The sequence below is a fragment of the Rhinoderma darwinii genome, chromosome 3 (assembly GCF_050947455.1).
Source record: "Rhinoderma darwinii isolate aRhiDar2 chromosome 3, aRhiDar2.hap1, whole genome shotgun sequence".
NCBI lineage: Eukaryota > Metazoa > Chordata > Amphibia > Anura > Rhinodermatidae > Rhinoderma > Rhinoderma darwinii.
In genome coordinates, this window is record NC_134689.1 from 10,326,113 (window position 1) to 10,344,679 (window position 18,567).

The following is an 18,567-nucleotide window of genomic DNA, read 5'->3' on the forward strand; positions in this document are numbered from 1 at the left end:
AATCACTGTGATCAATGCAATATGTTGACATAAAGAGGGGGGTTCCCTTTATTGGCTCCCAGGGTTCACCCCTTTGGCTGACTGCTGAGTTCCTAGACATTTTCCAGGACTGTCCCGTTTGGTGATTGCTATAAGGGTTTATTTACATCTTGCGGTCAAAAGCCGTTCAAAAAAGTCTGCGTTTTCCCGCAATGTCCTAAAAAAATTACTAATTAAAGTGTAAACAAACCCAAAAAACGAAACTTTATAAAAAAAAAAACATAAAAAAAGACTAAAAATTTCATAAAACTATAAACATCACATAAATATCTAGAATCCCCACAATCATATTGATCAGTGGCCCAGCAGCGTACAAGAGGATCATATGGTGGGCCTGACACGATATCAGACCCTAAAATTAACCCTAAAAACTACAACTCATCCTGCAAAAAAAAACACACGACTTCCTACAACTACATCAACATAAAAAAACAAAAACATTCAAGGAATGCGGGAAAGCAAAAACAAACAAAAATGTTTTTGGATCGGACAGCCAGAAATGGGTCCGTCATTAAGGGGTTAAACGATTTTCAGAAAACTTATTTCCTGTTAGTACCTTCGGGTGGGAGGGGCATCATGGGAAAAAATCTACTGTCTTGTGGTGTTGTAGCCGAGAAGTAACAGTCGTCTGTGCCCTTATATGCAACACAACTTGTGAAATCCTGACGAAGGACAAGGTAAATAATGACCCGCTTGCTGTGTGACTGCTGGCTTGGAGGATGTGGAGCGCTTGCTTTAGACCTGTAAACTTTAGGAACTGGGGCCCTTTAAGAGGGACACTTTTTGTATTCATGAAAAATACCCCTAAACCACCCGCCCTCAGTCCCGGCCCGGGGATTTGCCCCCTTATCTATATGCATATGGCCGGCCCCTGATAATGATCTTGTAATATGTTCAACTTTTTGTCAATTTAAAGTAGCGACCAGAGGGAACGTTGCAGCCAAAATGGCGCTGGTGCAGTTTTTAGGAGGTTCGGAAATTTTTGTAACTATTTTTGATGGCGGTTTTTTGGTGGTCTGCCGCCGAGTATTTACGAATGACCACAATAGATTGCATTGCGATAACCTGCTTTGCTATTTCGTGCTTTCCTATTGGTTAACGATAGCGGCGGTAACGGTCGATACTTAGGAGGAGTAACATCGCACTAATGCGCTCACGGTTTGATATTGTCTAATGGGTCCCTATGGGTTGGATTTTTTGCGATAATCGTTAATCGTAAACAGCGAATATTATTCTTCTACCCAAAATCGCAAAACCGTTTTAATATGTTTTCCTTCTAAAAAGAAGGCTCCTCCCCTTAAATTGCAGGGAAAATAGCAAGTTCTGCATTGCGTACGTTTTTGCGGTACAAGATTGCATCACGCCACAAGACATTGCGTGCGATAAGTCGCCGCGGATCCCGAGCCTTGTATTGATAACGGCGTCACGACAGATACGCCGGATACGTTTTAGTCTTTATTGGGGTCTGTCGGGTTTTCGGAATAGCACTGCAGACTGCGTTATTATTGTTGTAATATCGGAAAGATTTCCGAAAATTCCAACAGAAACCGGTAACGCCAGTGTAAACAAAACTGGACAGTGTTGCATTATAACAAAAATGTTTTTGCGCGGTTACGAAAATGAGGGCAAAAAAATGCGTATATAAATACACCCTTAGGGTATGTTCACACGCAAAATTAAAAGCGGCTGAAAATTACGGAGCCGTTTTCAATTTGTAGCCGAAAACTTTTTGTTGAGGCGTTTTTTGGAACCGTTTTTCCATTGACACAATGAAAAACAGCTCCAAAAACAGCTCCAAAAACAGCTCAAGAAGTGACATGCTCCTTTTTACGTGCCGTTTTTTTAAAACGGTGGCCTAAAAAAACCCCCGTCTGAACTAAACGCAGTTCAATGGGTAGATGTTTGTAGGCGTTTAGCTACCGTTTTTCGAGGCGTTTACGCCCCGAAATACGCCTGAAAACACAGCGTGTGAACATAGCCTTAAAGGGAAATTTCACCGGACGGGATATTGCAGCACAGACATGTCTGAGACATGTTAGAAGACACAATAGGGTGGAATTCCCCTTTAAATGGGATCTTCTATCATCATTGACTTCACTGAATACATTGATTGATTTATGTTAAAATATTTCTGCACCCCAGTAAGCGAAACTAGTAATTACTAAGAGCACCCTCTGTGTAGCCCCTCAAACTGGATTAAGTTTTTGAGGTCTTGCTTTGCTGTCATTGAATGGAAACATTCTCTGTAGACTGAAAACTGGTCCTGATCCCGGCTGCATGGTTTATTAGTTTTGATACACTGTAACGAGCCACGCTACTGTGTTAGTTGTACATAATCAGGTCAGGTTTTTATACCACTGGATAACCCTTGCCTAAGATTATACAATGAACTTAATCGAACGGTATCCAGTAAGCTCCCCCTAGTGGTGGCGGAAGGTAATCAGAACTTTATCATTTATGTCTCAGCAGGGGATTTGGAGCTCTGTATCAGAAAAACGGAGCTCTGGCTTGTATAAAGATATATTACAAGATTAATCAGTACTGAATTTTGGACTTATTTCGATAAAAAGAAATTGGTGGTAAAGGGCTGTGCCATCAGGGGGGACTCCACCACTGAGAATGCCATCTATGAGCTAAAGTGGACTAGATCATGTAAAGGGGCCTTGCAGCGGACCCTCAGTGATCAGCTGATCATAGATGGCTGCATTTTACGTAGGGTTTGCTCAGGTAAGACAACTCCTTTAGGCCGGGCTCCCACGTAGCGTAAACGCTGCGGAATTTCCGCAATGGAATTGTGTACGGAAATTCCGCAGCATTTACAGTAGCAGCAAAGTGGGTGAGATTTAAAAAATCTCATGCCCACGCTGCGGAAATAAACGTTAATAAATTGACCTGCGGTGCGGAATTTAAGGGTATGTTCACACGCAGTAGCAAAACACGTCTGAAAATACGGAGCTGTTTTCAGGCATAAACAGCTCCTGATTTTCAGACGTTTTTGTAACTACTCGCGTTTTTCGCGGTGTATTTTACGGACGTTATTGGAGCTGTTTTTCAATGGAGTCAATGAAAAACGGCTTCAAAAACGTCCCAAGAAGTGACATGCACCTCTTTTTCGCGGGCGTCTTTTTACGAGCCGTCTTTTGACAGCGACGCGTAAAATGACACCTCGTGGGAACAGAACATCATAAAACCCATTGTAGGCGTAATGGAGCCGTTTCTTCAGGCGTAATTCGAGGCGTAAAACGCCCGAATTACGTCTGAAAACACTGCGTGTGAACATCCCCTAATTCCGCAGCATGTCAATTTATGCTGCGTTTTCATTGATTTTCTGCTGCGGGTTTTCTCCATTGAATTCAGTAGGGATGCAAATCCCGAAACAGAAAGCCCAGTGTTTTGCGACTTTTGCGGCGTATTCGAAGCGTTTACGTAACAATCGCAACGTCGGAAAAAAACAAACATACATACTTACCCAGAACGCCCTCCTTCATGCAGTCCGGCCGCCTGGGATTACGTATCCCATGTGACCACTACAGCCAATCACAGGCTGCAGCGTCACATGGCCTGCAACGTCATCCAGGGAGGCCGGAGCGGATATCATAGGAGAAAGGGGGTAAATATGTGCGCTTATTTACGTAGCGAAGTTTCCGTCTGAAAAATCGCACCACAATGTTGTGCGATTTTTCAGACAGAAAGTCCTGCGGGTTCCAGGTCGGATACACTGCATGTTTTTTTCGCAAAGTATACGTCCCATGGGCACCCAGTCTTAAGTTGGTGAGTGCACCCACTGAACAACGCCCTCTATATAAAACAGGACATTCCTGTAGCAGATTGGCCAAGAGGGATCACCTGACCGACCACGACTGTATTAAAAAGGTGTCATGGAGCGATCAGGTGATCCCTCTGCATAAAGACAATAAACTTGGTAAAACTTGGGTCACCTTCCTCACCCACGAAGACATGAACGGCGGACTACCGTGTCCTTGGATGGGGGACCAGATGTGATCTGTGGGTTTGACGATACAGATGTGGGAGGAACGAAGATCAGGATCACAATAAAAAGAGAATTAAGAAGGGGTGACGCAGAAGAAATATATTATTTCAAAAAGTTTTAAGCATATCTAGTTGGGGCTGTGTAATCCTCCGATCCTGGCCCTTTAACCCCTTGATTGACGCTGTTCAGTACTCTTGTGTGTCGTCATACCATGAGGTTTTCTACCCAAGAAGAAGCTTCTAGGTGAGAATAGCTCCTTGGTTCGGCTCATGTGCCTCTGTATGGAATCGGAGGCATATGGAGGTGTAGTAAGGCCCCTTGGATTTCTATGGGAGCTCTATTACGGCACCGTACAACATAAAGATGTAATACAGCCAAGGCAGGAATATAGGAAGGGCACAAGGGGCTCGTGCCAGGGGGCATCAACCACCCACTCTCCCTGCACAGTCCGGTTCTCCCTCTCTATTTAGCATTTTCTAAGAATGCCCCAGAAGTCACTATTTATAGCTGCTATAAGAAGTCGGGTGGTTTGGTTACTAGTGGTAGAGTGGGGCCCAAACCAAATTTTTGGCCAGAGACCTCTACCGACCTTAATCATTGATGTTATACCCCACCAGTGGTCCCCATTTTGAGCACTTGTTTGGCACTTTTTGTAACTTTTCGCTTCAGTAGGATCGGGCTGACACCCTGTTTACCCGATCTCCTTAATGGCAGAGTGCTATACAAAGTGATATGCCGTCCAAGTGCTGGATGAAAATATATATACCAATAGACTTAGCTGCAGTTAGGACGTCCATATACATATAAACACAAAGTGGATAAAAAACTTTGTCACCAGATTATAAGTGCCCTCCCTCCTACATAATCTGATTGGCGCTGTAATGTAGATAGCAGTGGTTTTTATTTTGAAAAACGATCATTTTTGACCAAGTTATGACCTATTTTAGAAGTATGCTAATGACTTTCTTAATAGACAACTGGGCGTGTTTTTACCTTTTGACCAAGTGGGCGTTGTGGAGAGGAGTGTATGACGCTGACCAATCAGTGACCAATCAGCGTCATACACGTCTCTCCATTCATGTAATCAGCATATAGTGATCTCGCGAGATCACGCTGTGCTGTCACATACTCACACATTAACGTTACTGAAGTGCCTTGAGAGTGAATAGACATTGCCTCCAGCCAGGACGCGATGTCTATTCACAATCCCGACACTTCGGCAACGTTTGTGTGGGACTTAATGACAGCAAGCGTGATCTCGATGTGCTGTCATTAAGTCCCACACAAACGTTACCGAAGTGTCGGGATTGTGAATAGACATCGTTTCCTGGCTGGAGGTGATGTCTATTCACTCTCAAGGCACTTCAGTAACGTTAATGTGTAAGTATGTGACAGCACAGCGTGATCTTGCAAGATCACTATGTGCTGTGTAAATGAATGGAGAGAAGTGTATGACGCTGATTGGTCAGCGTCCTACACTTCTCTTTACAACGCCCACTTGGTCAAAAGCTAAAAAACGCCCAGTTGGGCATTAAGAAAGTCATTAGCATAAATCTAAAATAGGTCATAACTTGCTCAAAAATGATTGTTTTTCTGAATAAAAACCACTGTTATCTACATTACATTATGTAGGAGATAGGGCACTTATAATGTGGTGACAGAGCCCCTTTAAGCTAGCCATACATTTTCAGACGGCCGTTTTCCATACGACTTGTCAATTCATGGTTGTTGCCTTGGACGATTATGCCATAAGTTAAAAATACACATCAACTAACAAAAACACTCGAAATGTAGTGTAGGGGAGCCTGACCAATCACTACAAGTTTGGGCCAGTCTCACACCAGTTCCCAAAACCTTTAACCCGGTCAGCCTTTCCCGTCTGCCACTATGGGTCCCTCACCAAAGGTAAGTAGTGACCCTGCCTCTACCAGGCCTTCCTTAAAATCCTCTTCACCTTCTCCCACCCTTCCGTCCGTCTACTTCACATATTGCTTCAGGTGAGACAATAGCTGACCTTCCCACCCCAAGACTTCCTAGGGCCGATTGATACTCTACCTTTGATGCCATGGACACCTTATGGCTCCTTGAGCTAAGCCCCCCAATCCCTCATCACTAACTGTGATCTTTCAAGGTCCTTCATTTGTCTTTGAAAGTACACTCAGAGGAGTAGATGTCAGTGCAAGTTTTTAATATAGTAAAAAAAAATTGTGTCTTTTTGTTGATAAATGTTCTTTCATCCCTTAGAAAAAAAAATCTTCAACTGCATCAAAACTCTACCACTATGGAAGCTCTAAGATACTTGATGTCTAGGAAGAAAGCTGGAGACCGAAATCATTCTTCCTGGAGAACAGTGTGTGACGCGTGGTACAAAATGATATTTCCTAAATGGATCATAACCCATGATTTTTCTTCTTCGGAATACAAAGACTGGAATCCTTGGAAGGATTGGTGCGAATCCTGGGAAGAATTTCAGTCTTCCGAAGAAAAGCCACCGAAATCTGAGAAGCCGAAAGCAGCTTTGTTTTCCCAACTTTCTTTCATAGCAAAACTGACCAGAGAAAAATTAGAAGATGCGAAAACCATGAGAACAGATCTGGAGCAGACAACGGGTGAGAACTTGAGTTTGAGAACCCAGAATTTCATCTTAAAGAAACAATGTGAGGAGCTTCAACGCGAATTGCTTGCCGAAAAGCAGATGATAATCCAAAATGACCTTTTGAAGGAGAAGGAAGTCAACCTCAGAAAATCACTTGAGGATCAGAAGGAGCACTTGACATTTCAGTTATACCAGAAGGACGAAGAACTAAAGGAACACCAAGCCAAGTGTAGAGAACTGGAAAAAACATGTTCTTCTTTTCAAGATCAATTGGTGGAATGTCAAAAACAATATGGATTCCAGTTCAACATTAAAAATGACTTTTTCATTATTCCTGGCTGTAAATATAACCAACCACATCTCCGTGCCCAGCTCGAAAATGGCGGGGTGGAGAATTCGTTACATCTGGGATCCATTACGAATATCGTCGATAGGCTTGGAAAAGTCGACAGCTGGAATGTTTTGGATTGGCTGTGTAGCTGTGGGGTGGAATACGGGATTTGGAAATGGAGTCAACAAGACTTTGAAGAAATCCTACACAGTTGTATGGATTCGAGGAACTTCTCTTTATTACTTAACAAAGTGAAAACGGGTAAATATACTTGGCTCTATATGTGCAAAAAAATTGCCGAAACCTTCCATCCTGACCTGGACGACATGCTGGATAAAGAACAAATGAGGGAAGATGACAAAGTCTTGAAATATTTTGACCGTATGTGGATGTTATACCGCATAGGGGAATGCTCAAATCCGTCATCGAAGGATGATCCCAAATACAAAAATGCTATCTGTGAAGGCTTGCTGCCTCATTTAAATAAAATGGTTCAAAATTTGCGCGACGAGGATTATGAGGTCCTTGAACGCGCTGCACGCATGGCTGAGTATTTTTGCCTTGTATGTGAAGAGGAAGATAGGGATGGGTATGTCAATGCACGGAAAGCGATAGCGGGATGTCCTTCACGCAAAACGATATGGAAGAGGTTACAAAGGTACAATGTTCCAAATGAAGAAATCCACGATGCTCCTTACGGGAATCTGTTGGTGCATTTGAGCAGATATGAAGATCTTTTGCCGGAAGAATATAAAAAACTCAGGTAATACAACCCTACCTGTAACCAAAAACGATGCAGAATTTCATTCACAAAAATAGTGAAGTGGAATTCCATAGAATAGACATATCCGGAGAAGATAATGGTGGGTATTAAAGAGCCCAGATGTCCACCAGTTCCAAAAATAAAAGAAATGTGGTGGTTGTTAGCGTAGCTGACCCCTGTGCTACTCAGGTTTCCATCACTGGAAATCTCGAAAACTTGCGATGGAGCTCAACTGATTATAAAGAAACTTTTTTGAGTGTTGATTTCAGAAGTGGTTGATTTGAGCTGTTAGTGTTGTGTCCAGAGAATTCTCCATCAACCTTTCTTTTGAGAACTATCAGGGGTTCGCTCAAGTACTCCCACCAATGCCATCTTCTGACAAGACTATGGTGAATGTAGACGTAATGAGGTTTCAAAGAGTATATGTGATACTTAACCAACATAAAGTTTGACTTAAATGGGATGTCCCATCAGGACAAACCCCATCCATATGCCTTATTAGGGCTTACGGACATCATAGGTAGGTCCCCTCTGGAACCCTTTCATGGCAAACTCCCGCTCTTGTAGGACTTGAGCAATTCATGAAGTACATGGATGACCATTCATAAGGGGAAATGAGCAGCCGGCCCCATCTGCCGGGGTCTCTAAAGCCGGCTCTCAGGATAAAGAGGTTGTCTAAGAGGAGACCACCCCTTTAATTTTTTACCTGTTCTGTAGTTCGGAACAACTAAGGCCATTGTAAACAGTAACGGTTGTCCACAAGACGTTAGTTCCTGAGGCCTCCTAATATCAATTTCCATATCAAGGTTCTTGTCGCGATATGATTATCCGAAAACACGTGTTCAGAACCAGAGGTCTTAGGTGATGTAAGCTCATAATTATATCATGAGATCACAGGACCAACGTCATATCGATGATAAGAATGGGCTATAATCTAATATAATACATGGCTACACCAAGTCCTCCAGGATGGGAGCTGCTCTCCGCTCTGGTTTGCGGAGGGGGTCCTGAGCAGGGGACCATCCTCTATGATGTCTATAGATATTTACAATGGCTTCATTAGTTTAGATGGTTAGGAGAGCGCCAGTGACTTACTAAAGAGTTCTCCAAATCTAAGTGGGCCTCCATAGTATGATGATGTCATCGGGCCTAATAGAAGGAATGGAAGGAGTGACCGCACACTATCATTCTGTGGGATATTGAACAAGTTTAGAACTAGATTAAAACTGCAAAGTAATTCCTACATCTTAGTATTGTTTTGCAGGGTGTAAAAAATTGACGTTTTCCGGCCGATTTGGACTTTTCTGTCTTCCGAGAAACCAACCTCCGCCTTGCAGAAAGTGGTGAAGCATTTGTGAAATCCCAGCGCAAAGAAAAATTATCCTGTAACTGTCGGACTGTAGTTTATTGATGGGCTGAAACATTTGTTAATTGTCCCTGGGAAAACACCCATGAGATCCTAACCTTGGACCTTCATTGCATTGACCATCCAATCAGGGCAGACTGAGTTCTGGATCCGCAGGACTACCTGGATGCTGGGCTATTGGATTAAGTCTTCCCAAATTGGTAATCTGATAATTTGAAAAAATTAAGAAAAAAAGAATCCAGGTGTCCCAGCCTATGAGTCCCATGTTAATGCAATGAAACCTTTGGGCATAGCGATGGGGCTTGGACTGCATTGGAGACCATTAAAGCTAAGCCCCTCCCCTTTAGCTAGGATCTGCCTCCTCAGCCGATCCCCAGCAAAGGATGGCGGTGCACCATTACAAGAGGGAAGGCTACATAAGTGTGTATGTGGGGTGAAGCTGAAGAAGAATCAAGCTATGCTTAGACCGGCCATATTGATTTTATGACTTGTGTGGACCCCAGGGGCATAGCTATAGGGTGTAGCAATCACACCCGGGCCCTAATGCCTCAGGGGGCCCGAAGGCTCCTCTATGACATAAGAAGACACCAGTATTATAAATGGCACATGGTAGGTGGGGGACACTGTTATAGATTTTGCACTGGGACCCGAGAGCTCCGAGTTACTCCACCCTGTATAGTCTGTGTATATTGTTGGCGAAGCACCCAGAACATAGGCATCCGATGTGGGACGTGGCCGGAGGGCATAGTATTGTATAGCATTGTGGGAATTTAACACTGTGCATGCCTTACTACATAATATATTGAATAAAGACCCTATAATATAGGGTCTAAAGGTCTAGGGTATAAGACCCCTCTGGAACCAACAATGGGCCCGTGATTTCGGCAAGACGGGTAATTTTGTCTTTACCTTAATTTCTAGGTTTAAACTGGACACAGGGCCGGCATTGTCCTGGCGTCTCCCGATGCCGAACTATTGGCCGGTAATAATGACAGACCTGCCCGATAGAGAGATAAATGAATCCATTGCTCCAAAACTATGAAGAATTTTGTCCTTTTGATCTTCCATGTGTAATCTTTTTTTCTTCACAATAATTGTTACAGAGATTCCTGCTTTTCTAATAAATCTTACAATATCTTATCATCTCTCCTCACATTGTTGGCTCGGCTCCCGGAATCAATCTGCTCCTGCCCAGCGGCTGCCGGCACAATGGAGCTTTTACTGATATTCCTTTGGCTAAAATTCTCCTGTTTCCGTCCCTTGGTCTCTGCAGACGAAAACTTTGAGCGTTTAAATCCCCAGATCTCGTTTATAAAAAATTTTTTTCGTGAGTTAACCCCTTAGTGACCAGCCCATTTTAGGCCCTAATGACCAAGCTATTTTATTCGTTTTTCTATAGTCGCATTCAAATAGCTATAACGTTTTTATTTTTTCGTCTACATCGCTGTATGAGGACTTGTTTTTTGCGGGATTAGTTGTGCTTTTTAATAGCACCATTTTTGGGTACATATAATTTTTATATTAACTTTTATTAACCTTTTTGGGGGGGGGATTATAAAAAAAAACAGAAATTCCGCCATTGTTCTATGCGTTTTTAAATTGACGCCGTTCACTATGCGACGTAATTAACATGTTACCTTTATTCTATGGGTCGGTACGATTACGGCGATACCACATATGTAGAGTTTTTTTTATGTTTTACGACTTTTGCACAATAAAAACACTTTTGAACTAAAATTATTTGTTTTTGCATCGTCGCTTTCCAAGAGCCGTAATTTTTTTATTTTTCCATCAATGTAGTGATTTTTTGGGCTTGTTTTCTGCGGGACAAGACGTAGTTTTGAAATGTACTGTTTTGGGGTGCATGGGACTTATTGATTCATTTTTATTATGACTTTTTTGGGGGGCAATGGAAAAAAATTGCAATTTCGCCATGGTTTTTTGCGTTTTTTTTTTACGGTGTTCACTTTGCGGTTTAAATGACATATTAACTTTATTAATGGAGTCATTACGGTCGCGGCGATACCACATATGTGTACTTTTTTTTTTTTTTACACTTTTACTAAATAAAACCACTTTTTATGGAAAAAAATGGTTTTATTTATTTTTTTACTGTACTTTTTATTAATAATCTTTATTTCACTTTGATGACTGATTTTATTAGTCCCACTAGGGGACTTTACTGTGCGATGTTCCAATCGCTGCTATAATGCTCTGGTATACTTCGTATACCAGAGCATTATTGCCTGTCAGTGTAAATCTGACAGGCAATCTGTTAGGACGTGCCTCCTGCGCGTCCTAACAAGAATATGTCCAGGGCAGACCTGGGGGCTTTTATCAGGCCCCCGGCTGCCATGACACCCCATCGGAGACCCGCGATTGCATTCGCGGGCCGCCGATGGGTGACAGAGGGAGCTCACTCCCTCTGTAAACAAAGTTAAATGCCGCGGTCGCTATTGACGGCGGCATTTAACGGGTTAAACGGCCGCGATCGAAGTAAACTTCGATCGCGGGCGTTGGAGCAGGAGTCCAGCTGTCATCAGACAGCAGAGCCCCGGCTCCAGCCTGCACGGGAGACCCGTGCAGGACTTAGACTAGGCTGACGTGAAAAGGCGTCAGCCTAGCCTAAAGCCCATTAGTGACCGACGTAAAAAGGTGTATTAGTGGTCACTAAGGGGTTAATAGCTGAGCCGATCATTACGTCTTATGATATATATAATACAGCAGGCGGGGGGGGGGGGGGAGGGGGTTGGCGTCAAGTCTGTCATTGTCTTAAGGGAGACTTAAAGAGGACTTGTCTCCTCTCCTGACATATCTGTTTTAGTAAATAATTATATTCCCCATGAAATAACAATTCTGGAGCATCTTTTCTTAGAACGCTGCATTGTGATGTTCCTCTGTTATTCCTCCTAGAAATTTATGAATAAATTGGCAACTGGGCGTGACCAGTTGGAGGCGTGTCCCTACACAGACGGACGCTGTCCAATCAGTGATGACAGAGTGAGACAGTGTAAGGACACGCCCCTGTGACAAGGGGAATGTTAACACGTCAAAGTGAATTTATTTATACATTTCTAGGAGGAATAACAGAGGAACAGCACAATGCAGAATTGTTCCAGGTTCTTTTTAAACCAGTGGCGCACCATGAAGCTCCTGGGAACCAATACGAAATCTGTAACAGGGCCCCACCAACATGTTTTTTATGGTACTGGTCTTCTCATAGGGAGCAGAGGGACATCGGCACCCCCTATAGTTATGCACCTGTCATCAGCTTAAAGTGATTGATATCACTCACATCTATGGATTGCAAGGTCCATGGAAAGTCTCAGCAGTGGAGATATGTGACATTAGGTAGAGATCATTGGGTGGAAGGGGGACCGGATTTTTCTGGACTTTGTGTCCTTCACCCCACTAAAGAACACTACAGTCAGCCTTTCCCCGCTCTGAAACTGCTGATAACAGAAATCACATAAAGGCGCCCATAGACATTATATGGAAGTCCTCCGAACCCGATTTCAGCTGACTAATGTGTATGGGGAGCTGTAGATGCATGTTTACGGTGGAGTCGAGAGGTTCGGTCGACAGCTATCTAAAGTGTATGGGCAACTTCATGGTAAAGTGTATGGGCACCTTCATGGTAAAGTGTTTGGGCACCTTCATGGTAAAGTATATGGGCACCGTTATGGTTGAGTGTTCCTTTAAGAAATAAGCCCTATTTTTACACTTTTTTTCCCCTAGTATTCATGTATAGTCTCTCCGTTGGCATAATTATTGCTCATGTTACTGTGTGGCTCATGTATTAATTACCATAGGGCAGGAAATTCCTGCAATTGTAGATAACGGGATTCAAAAAATGGCAATTCATTATGCCAAAAAAATGTCATACATGTAGGATATACTAATCCGCTCATACAGATCCCCCTCTCCCATCCACAAGCCATGTATTACAAATTTACATAGCCCAATCGCTTTCACAAATACATTTTTCTATCTACATAGACCGTGAATGTCACACAAACTAAGCAATTGATAAATGACTCCTCCCCCTAAATCTTCTATATCTGCTATACTGCTTGCGGATTCTACGTTATATTTGTCCCTTTATAAGCTTTGCTTGTTTTTTCCTTATATACAGGGAATTTATAAGGCAGAATTATCATATGTATTCTTTGCTGAAATTTATATGTTAATCATTGAAAAAAATCTCTCCATGTCTTTTAAAATATGCGTTAGTCAAGATTTTCTAATCCTGGACAAGCCCTTTAAATATATTGAACAACATGCATTGGATTATTTAGGGAAGAGACAACCATTTGGGGTCTGAACCAAACGAAAAAATGCAGTTAAATTAATAACAAAGAAGGAATACAATTCTTTGTGGGACCGTAGTGGGGTCTACATTCACGCTACAGTGATTGTAGACCACACTACTGTCCCACTAGGAATTTGTATATAGTGACTTATTCAAAATTAACAATTACTTGACATTTTAATACTACAAAAATGTTAAATCGAAAGTGAGAGCCGCCCAGACACCAACACGATGGGCAACTATGGCACCTGATGGACTCCATTGACTATAATGGGGTCCGATGGGGTTCTGTCGTGGTCTCCATCGGTGGTGTCTGCTGCATTCTGCTCTATTCTTCCTGTCAAATTTGATGGAACTGCCGACAGAAGCTTTTAATGGTTTCCATTTTGAAAACATAAAATGAGCGCTAATGGCAAATTAAGGAAGTATTTTTTTACTATAACATAGCTTCTTTTGCTGCGCCATTTCAAGGATTGTTATGCCAAGATATAGCTTGCACAAATAGCTGAGAATTGTTATGAAAATTGCTACTATTGAGAATCACTCACAAAAATGTAGTCCAGATTTATTGCTAATGAAATATTTTTTTATATTATTATGGTTATAATGCTTTAAAAGGGTTGGCCGCTTCAGGAAAATCTGCAGTAATGCATGTTAAACGCTATTTGTAAAAAATTACTTACTGTACGTGTGTTTATATGAAGTTCAGCGCCGTTTTCCTGCATTCATAATACAATTATTACAGCTGTATCTTCCGGCCGGCTGCCGCTCCCGTCCGTAAATTAGCATGGGAACCGGACACGTCACTCGGCATCCTCCTCTGTAACACTACAGCTAGTTTCCTGGACGCAGTGTGTTACAATTGCGGATGTAAAGTGAGGTGTCTGGTCACATGCTCCTCCACCTGCGGCCATATTATGGACGGGAATCGGTGGGCGGCCATAAGATGCAACTGTTATATGAAGGGGCATGGCTTATAAACACAAGAAAGCAGGGCTAAACTTCATATAAAGACATATTAGTAAGTTTATTAAAATAATGCTTAACATGCGCTAGTGAAGATTTTCCTAAAGCGGTTAGGCTGGGTTTACACCAATTTTCGACTTTCCATTGTTCCACACCGTCAGAGGAGCAGAACGTCGGAAATACCGGAAGTGTCAGTTCCGTTGCACGGTGGACACCACAGGCGGCCGACGGAACCTATTGACTTTAATACTTTCCGTCGGGGTGTCTGTGGTTTTATCGGAAACAATAGCGCAGCATGCTGCGCTATGGTTTTCAGTCTCATCGGCCTGATCGGCAAAGGAGGGCCCTAACGGGGCCTCCAACGCATGTGAACGAGGCCTAACTTCTTTAAGGACCTTACCATCTACTGATTAGTTACTAATGTTCATCTATACGCATAATAAAATGCTCAATATAAACAATAAACTTTTGATTAGAAACTGAACCTGGTGTCTTGTGTGCACAATATTAATATTTTTTAACTGAAGAGTGAACCAGCCGTTTTATGAGAAAATTATGTAACAAATCAAACGAAGTAGTGCCGTCAGTTTATTTACATAGAAGGCATGCAATTCTTAGTGGGACCGTAGTGGGGTCTACAGCCATGCTTGAGTGATTGTAGAACCCACTACTGTGCCACTAAGAATTGCATACAGTGATTTCTTTTTTTAATTTAAATAAATAATGACTTGGTATTTTCATAACTTGTCAACCCCAGGTAAAAGGCGCACGCTATGGCTAGGAGTACAAAATCGTAAACACAAAGACTCTAATGTGCAATAGTCATTAAAGAAACATTTCTGGCAAACTGATTTACTGTGCAAAATCTGAAATGGTGGTGCATGACTCCTCTCATTGGTGTTCTTTGAATCCATGTGTCATGCTCCGCCCCCTTAGGTCCCACACTAGGCATAGCACAATCTATCAGTTTTGCCTGGAGTGTTCCTTTAAAAAGCATTTTAATGTGATGACCATGCATGATTCCAGGTCATATTCCCCATGGGAATAATGTTTTAGGAATAAAGTAGCTTTAGCTTCAAAGGGGCTTTTACCCCCAGTATAAGGCTGACATTATAGCCTGTTGTCATCCAGCTTTCCTAGAGTCTTAAATAGCAAATAGTTATAGGGTGTGACATCCTTGCTCCCGAATCAATGTATAATTAGACTGTTCAGTCTGGGAATGCTAACAACCCTGGATGGAGCGGTAATGGCAGCCATATGTAATATTATTTGTCATACAAATATCCTAGAAAAACAGAAAAAAAATTGTCGACATTACAGAATATGACTTCACTGAGTTTTCCCATACGCTTCAATTGAAGGTGGCCGTGTCTGACCATTGAAGTATATGGAGAATGCGGTGGCTGGGAATCGGTGAACGGGGGTCAATAAAACCCCGTTTTCTCAACTGGCAAACGTCTGCAAGCACTAGCGAATTTCCTAATAAAATAAAAAAATGAATTGTCTAAGACAAACAAGCCCTGTTAACATGATCTATTAGGCCACATCTACATCATAGAGGGGTCCCCCGCTCGAGACCCATCTCTTTGACCCAGTGTATAGAGCTTCTACAACAAGACAGCTCCTGCTCCGGAGGACTCAGAACAACCCCTGTGTATATGTCCTATTAGGGTATATCGACGACGTAGAGGGGGTTTCCCCGCCTGGGACCCCAATCTATCAGCAGTCCAGAGAACTGCTACAAGAGTGGTTCCTGCTCTGGTGGACTTGACCCATCTGTGTATTACATAGTCCCCCATTCACTTAAATGGACGCCATGTAATCGGACTGCAGCTTTCTCCGGGGAGTCTCCTTATCCCATGTCGAGTTCTCTACGATAAGGAGTCCATTCTTACCTTGTTGATGTCCCCCTCAAGGACTGCAAGTACCAGAGCTGCAACACAAGTAAAGGAACACAGGGCTTAATAAACAAATCCTTCATTCGCAGCTTCATTATTATCATATATCCTCAGTCTGTGATATCCAACTATTCTAGTGATGCAGCAGAGCTGAATTTGTCATTTAATTCTTTAGGGCTGTATTGATTATGCATTGCTCATTTTTAGGAAATTATAAAAAAAGATGTCTGCTTTTTTCAGGGAAACAGCGCCACTCTTGCTCATGTGGATGTATCTGGTATTGCATTGACTTAAATGGGGCTGATTTGCAATACCAGACACAACCTGTGCACAAAAGCGGGGCTGTTTCTGGGGTGAAAAAAAGAGAACCCTTTCTTCTAATATCAAACAACCCCTTTGAGATCATGCAGTAGGTTTAACTACACTAAGGATCGGGTCAGGACCTGGCAAAGCTGGGTAGATAACATGATAGGGGGGCAGGGGGTTGGGCATTGTTCCACGGAGTAGAGGTGCTCTCGTAGATTCATAGTGCTGTGACTAACTCCTCAATATGTCAAATGTGACTTCATCACTGTCAGCTGCATCCCCCTCCTCTCCCTGAGACAAAGTCTGGTTGCGCTTTTCAGAAAACTGGGAGCCAAACAGTAAATTGCGATCTACAGATAGACCTCAGGGCAGCTGGGTGCCAAGGACAGCGCCAACAAGCTACTCTGCCTTGGCCAAGGATATTTAAATACAGGGCAAGGGCAGCAAACGGATTCCTTAACCCGAGTGACAGAAAACCTAGGTACACCTCCCAAGTGCAATAAGTTAGTGTCATCTAAGGGTTAGACTGGCCCCTCTACTGTTTCCAAGAGTGAGCCCTGCTATCAGTCCTATGCAAAACTGCACACTTTACCAACTCATTTCTGCTACACCTGTCAAACTCAACTCGGCTGTACCCGACAATCTCAGCTCTGCCACATCCGTATAGACGGGTAGGTATTTATCGGCTCGGTATTTCGAGCCCCACTGCATTGCAGAGCAAGTAAACAATCTAATGCCAAGATTTCTGCTGCAGTCTCTTATATTGATGGATCCTACTTGAAAGGTATTTATGGCTAGAAGCAATTACTCCGAAACACACGTAACGCCGCGAGCTGCACGAGAGCCGCCGCCATTCGATAGATTACGCCGTGCTGCTAAATCTTTATCCGAGCGGAGGGGGGGCAGTAAAACTTCCAGCGTTACTTAGTGGACCTGACCCGAAATGGACTCGATGAGAACAGAATTTATTTACTTCTCCTGCTTTAATGTATTTACTTTCTCACCCCCGGGGGAGGTCCACACCCTGCAAAACTGCAGCCTGTTTGCCGCCCGGGAATATATGTCAGTGCGTTGCGTGGCCCAGCTGCATAATGTACGGCGAGTCTTCTGAATAACGATGCATTCTGCAATGCTGGGGATAATACTTCTCTGTGTGGTGTTCTACTGCCCCCTGTGGTAGACCCGGGAACAGCCTCTCCCTGCAGCAGATCCTTCAGACAATGAAGAAGTGGTGCCATGTTTTGGGCTGGGGCTCCACGACGACTTATCGCATGTGATTGTCATATCAATACCAGTAGTATAAATAGGATTACAGGAAGCTCCCCCTAGTGGCGACTGGAGGCAGGACGCATTTTATCATTTGAAGGGGTATTTTCATGGTAGTACGTTATAAAATACTGTTGGGAAGTGCCCTAATGGTGCGGTCCGATCGTCTGGACCTCCATGATCTACTTACTTGAAACTTTGCAATGGATTGTCATGAGCCTAGTTGCTATGGATGCTCTGCCTAAAAACCTCAGACTTTTATATGGGGTTGTCAAGGAGTGGCTTCCTAGCAACCAGATAGAATACACAGGTCTCGGATGGATCGCCACTGAACTGAGGCAAAAAGAGGCAAAAAGGCCGGATAATACTAAAACCAGGCTTTACTCTCAGGCTGGGTTCACACGACCATGTTACGTCCGTAATGTACGGAACGTATTTCGGCCGGAAGACCCGGACCGGACACAGTGCAGGGAGCCGGGCTCCTAGCATCATAGTGATGTACGACGCTAGGAGTCCCTGCCTCTCTGCAAGACAACTGTCCCGTACTGTAATCATGATTACAGTATGGGACAGTAGTTCCACGCAGAGGCAGGGACTCCTAGCGTCGTACATCACTATGATGCTAGGAGCCCGGCTCCCTGCCCTGTGTTCGGTCCGGGTCTTCCGGCCGAAATACGTTCCGTACATTACGGACGTAACATGGTCGTGTGAATCCAGCCTCAATCATAATAAC

At 43.2% G+C, this 18,567-nt stretch overlaps 2 protein-coding genes across 9 annotated transcripts in view; one reads left to right on the forward strand and one right to left on the reverse strand.

Annotated features, from left to right (window-relative positions):
- Window positions 1–18,567, reverse strand: part of DGKI (diacylglycerol kinase iota) — a 229,932-nt gene that overhangs the window by 18,163 nt on the left and 193,202 nt on the right. For all 8 annotated transcript variants that reach the window (XM_075855860.1, XM_075855859.1, XM_075855858.1 and 5 more), the window contains one exon: window positions 16,260–16,297. In XM_075855860.1, coding sequence (XP_075711975.1) covers window positions 16,260–16,297 — 38 coding nt within the window. The remainder of the gene's footprint in view (window positions 1–16,259; window positions 16,298–18,567) is intronic.
- On the forward strand, window positions 613–10,226 carry LOC142748681 (uncharacterized). Its single transcript, XM_075855866.1, has 3 exons — window positions 613–716; window positions 6,275–7,720; window positions 8,985–10,226. The coding sequence occupies exons 2-3, from the start codon at window positions 6,312–6,314 to the stop codon at window positions 8,989–8,991; spliced, it is 1,416 nt and encodes a 471-aa protein (XP_075711981.1). The 5' UTR covers window positions 613–716; window positions 6,275–6,311; the 3' UTR covers window positions 8,992–10,226.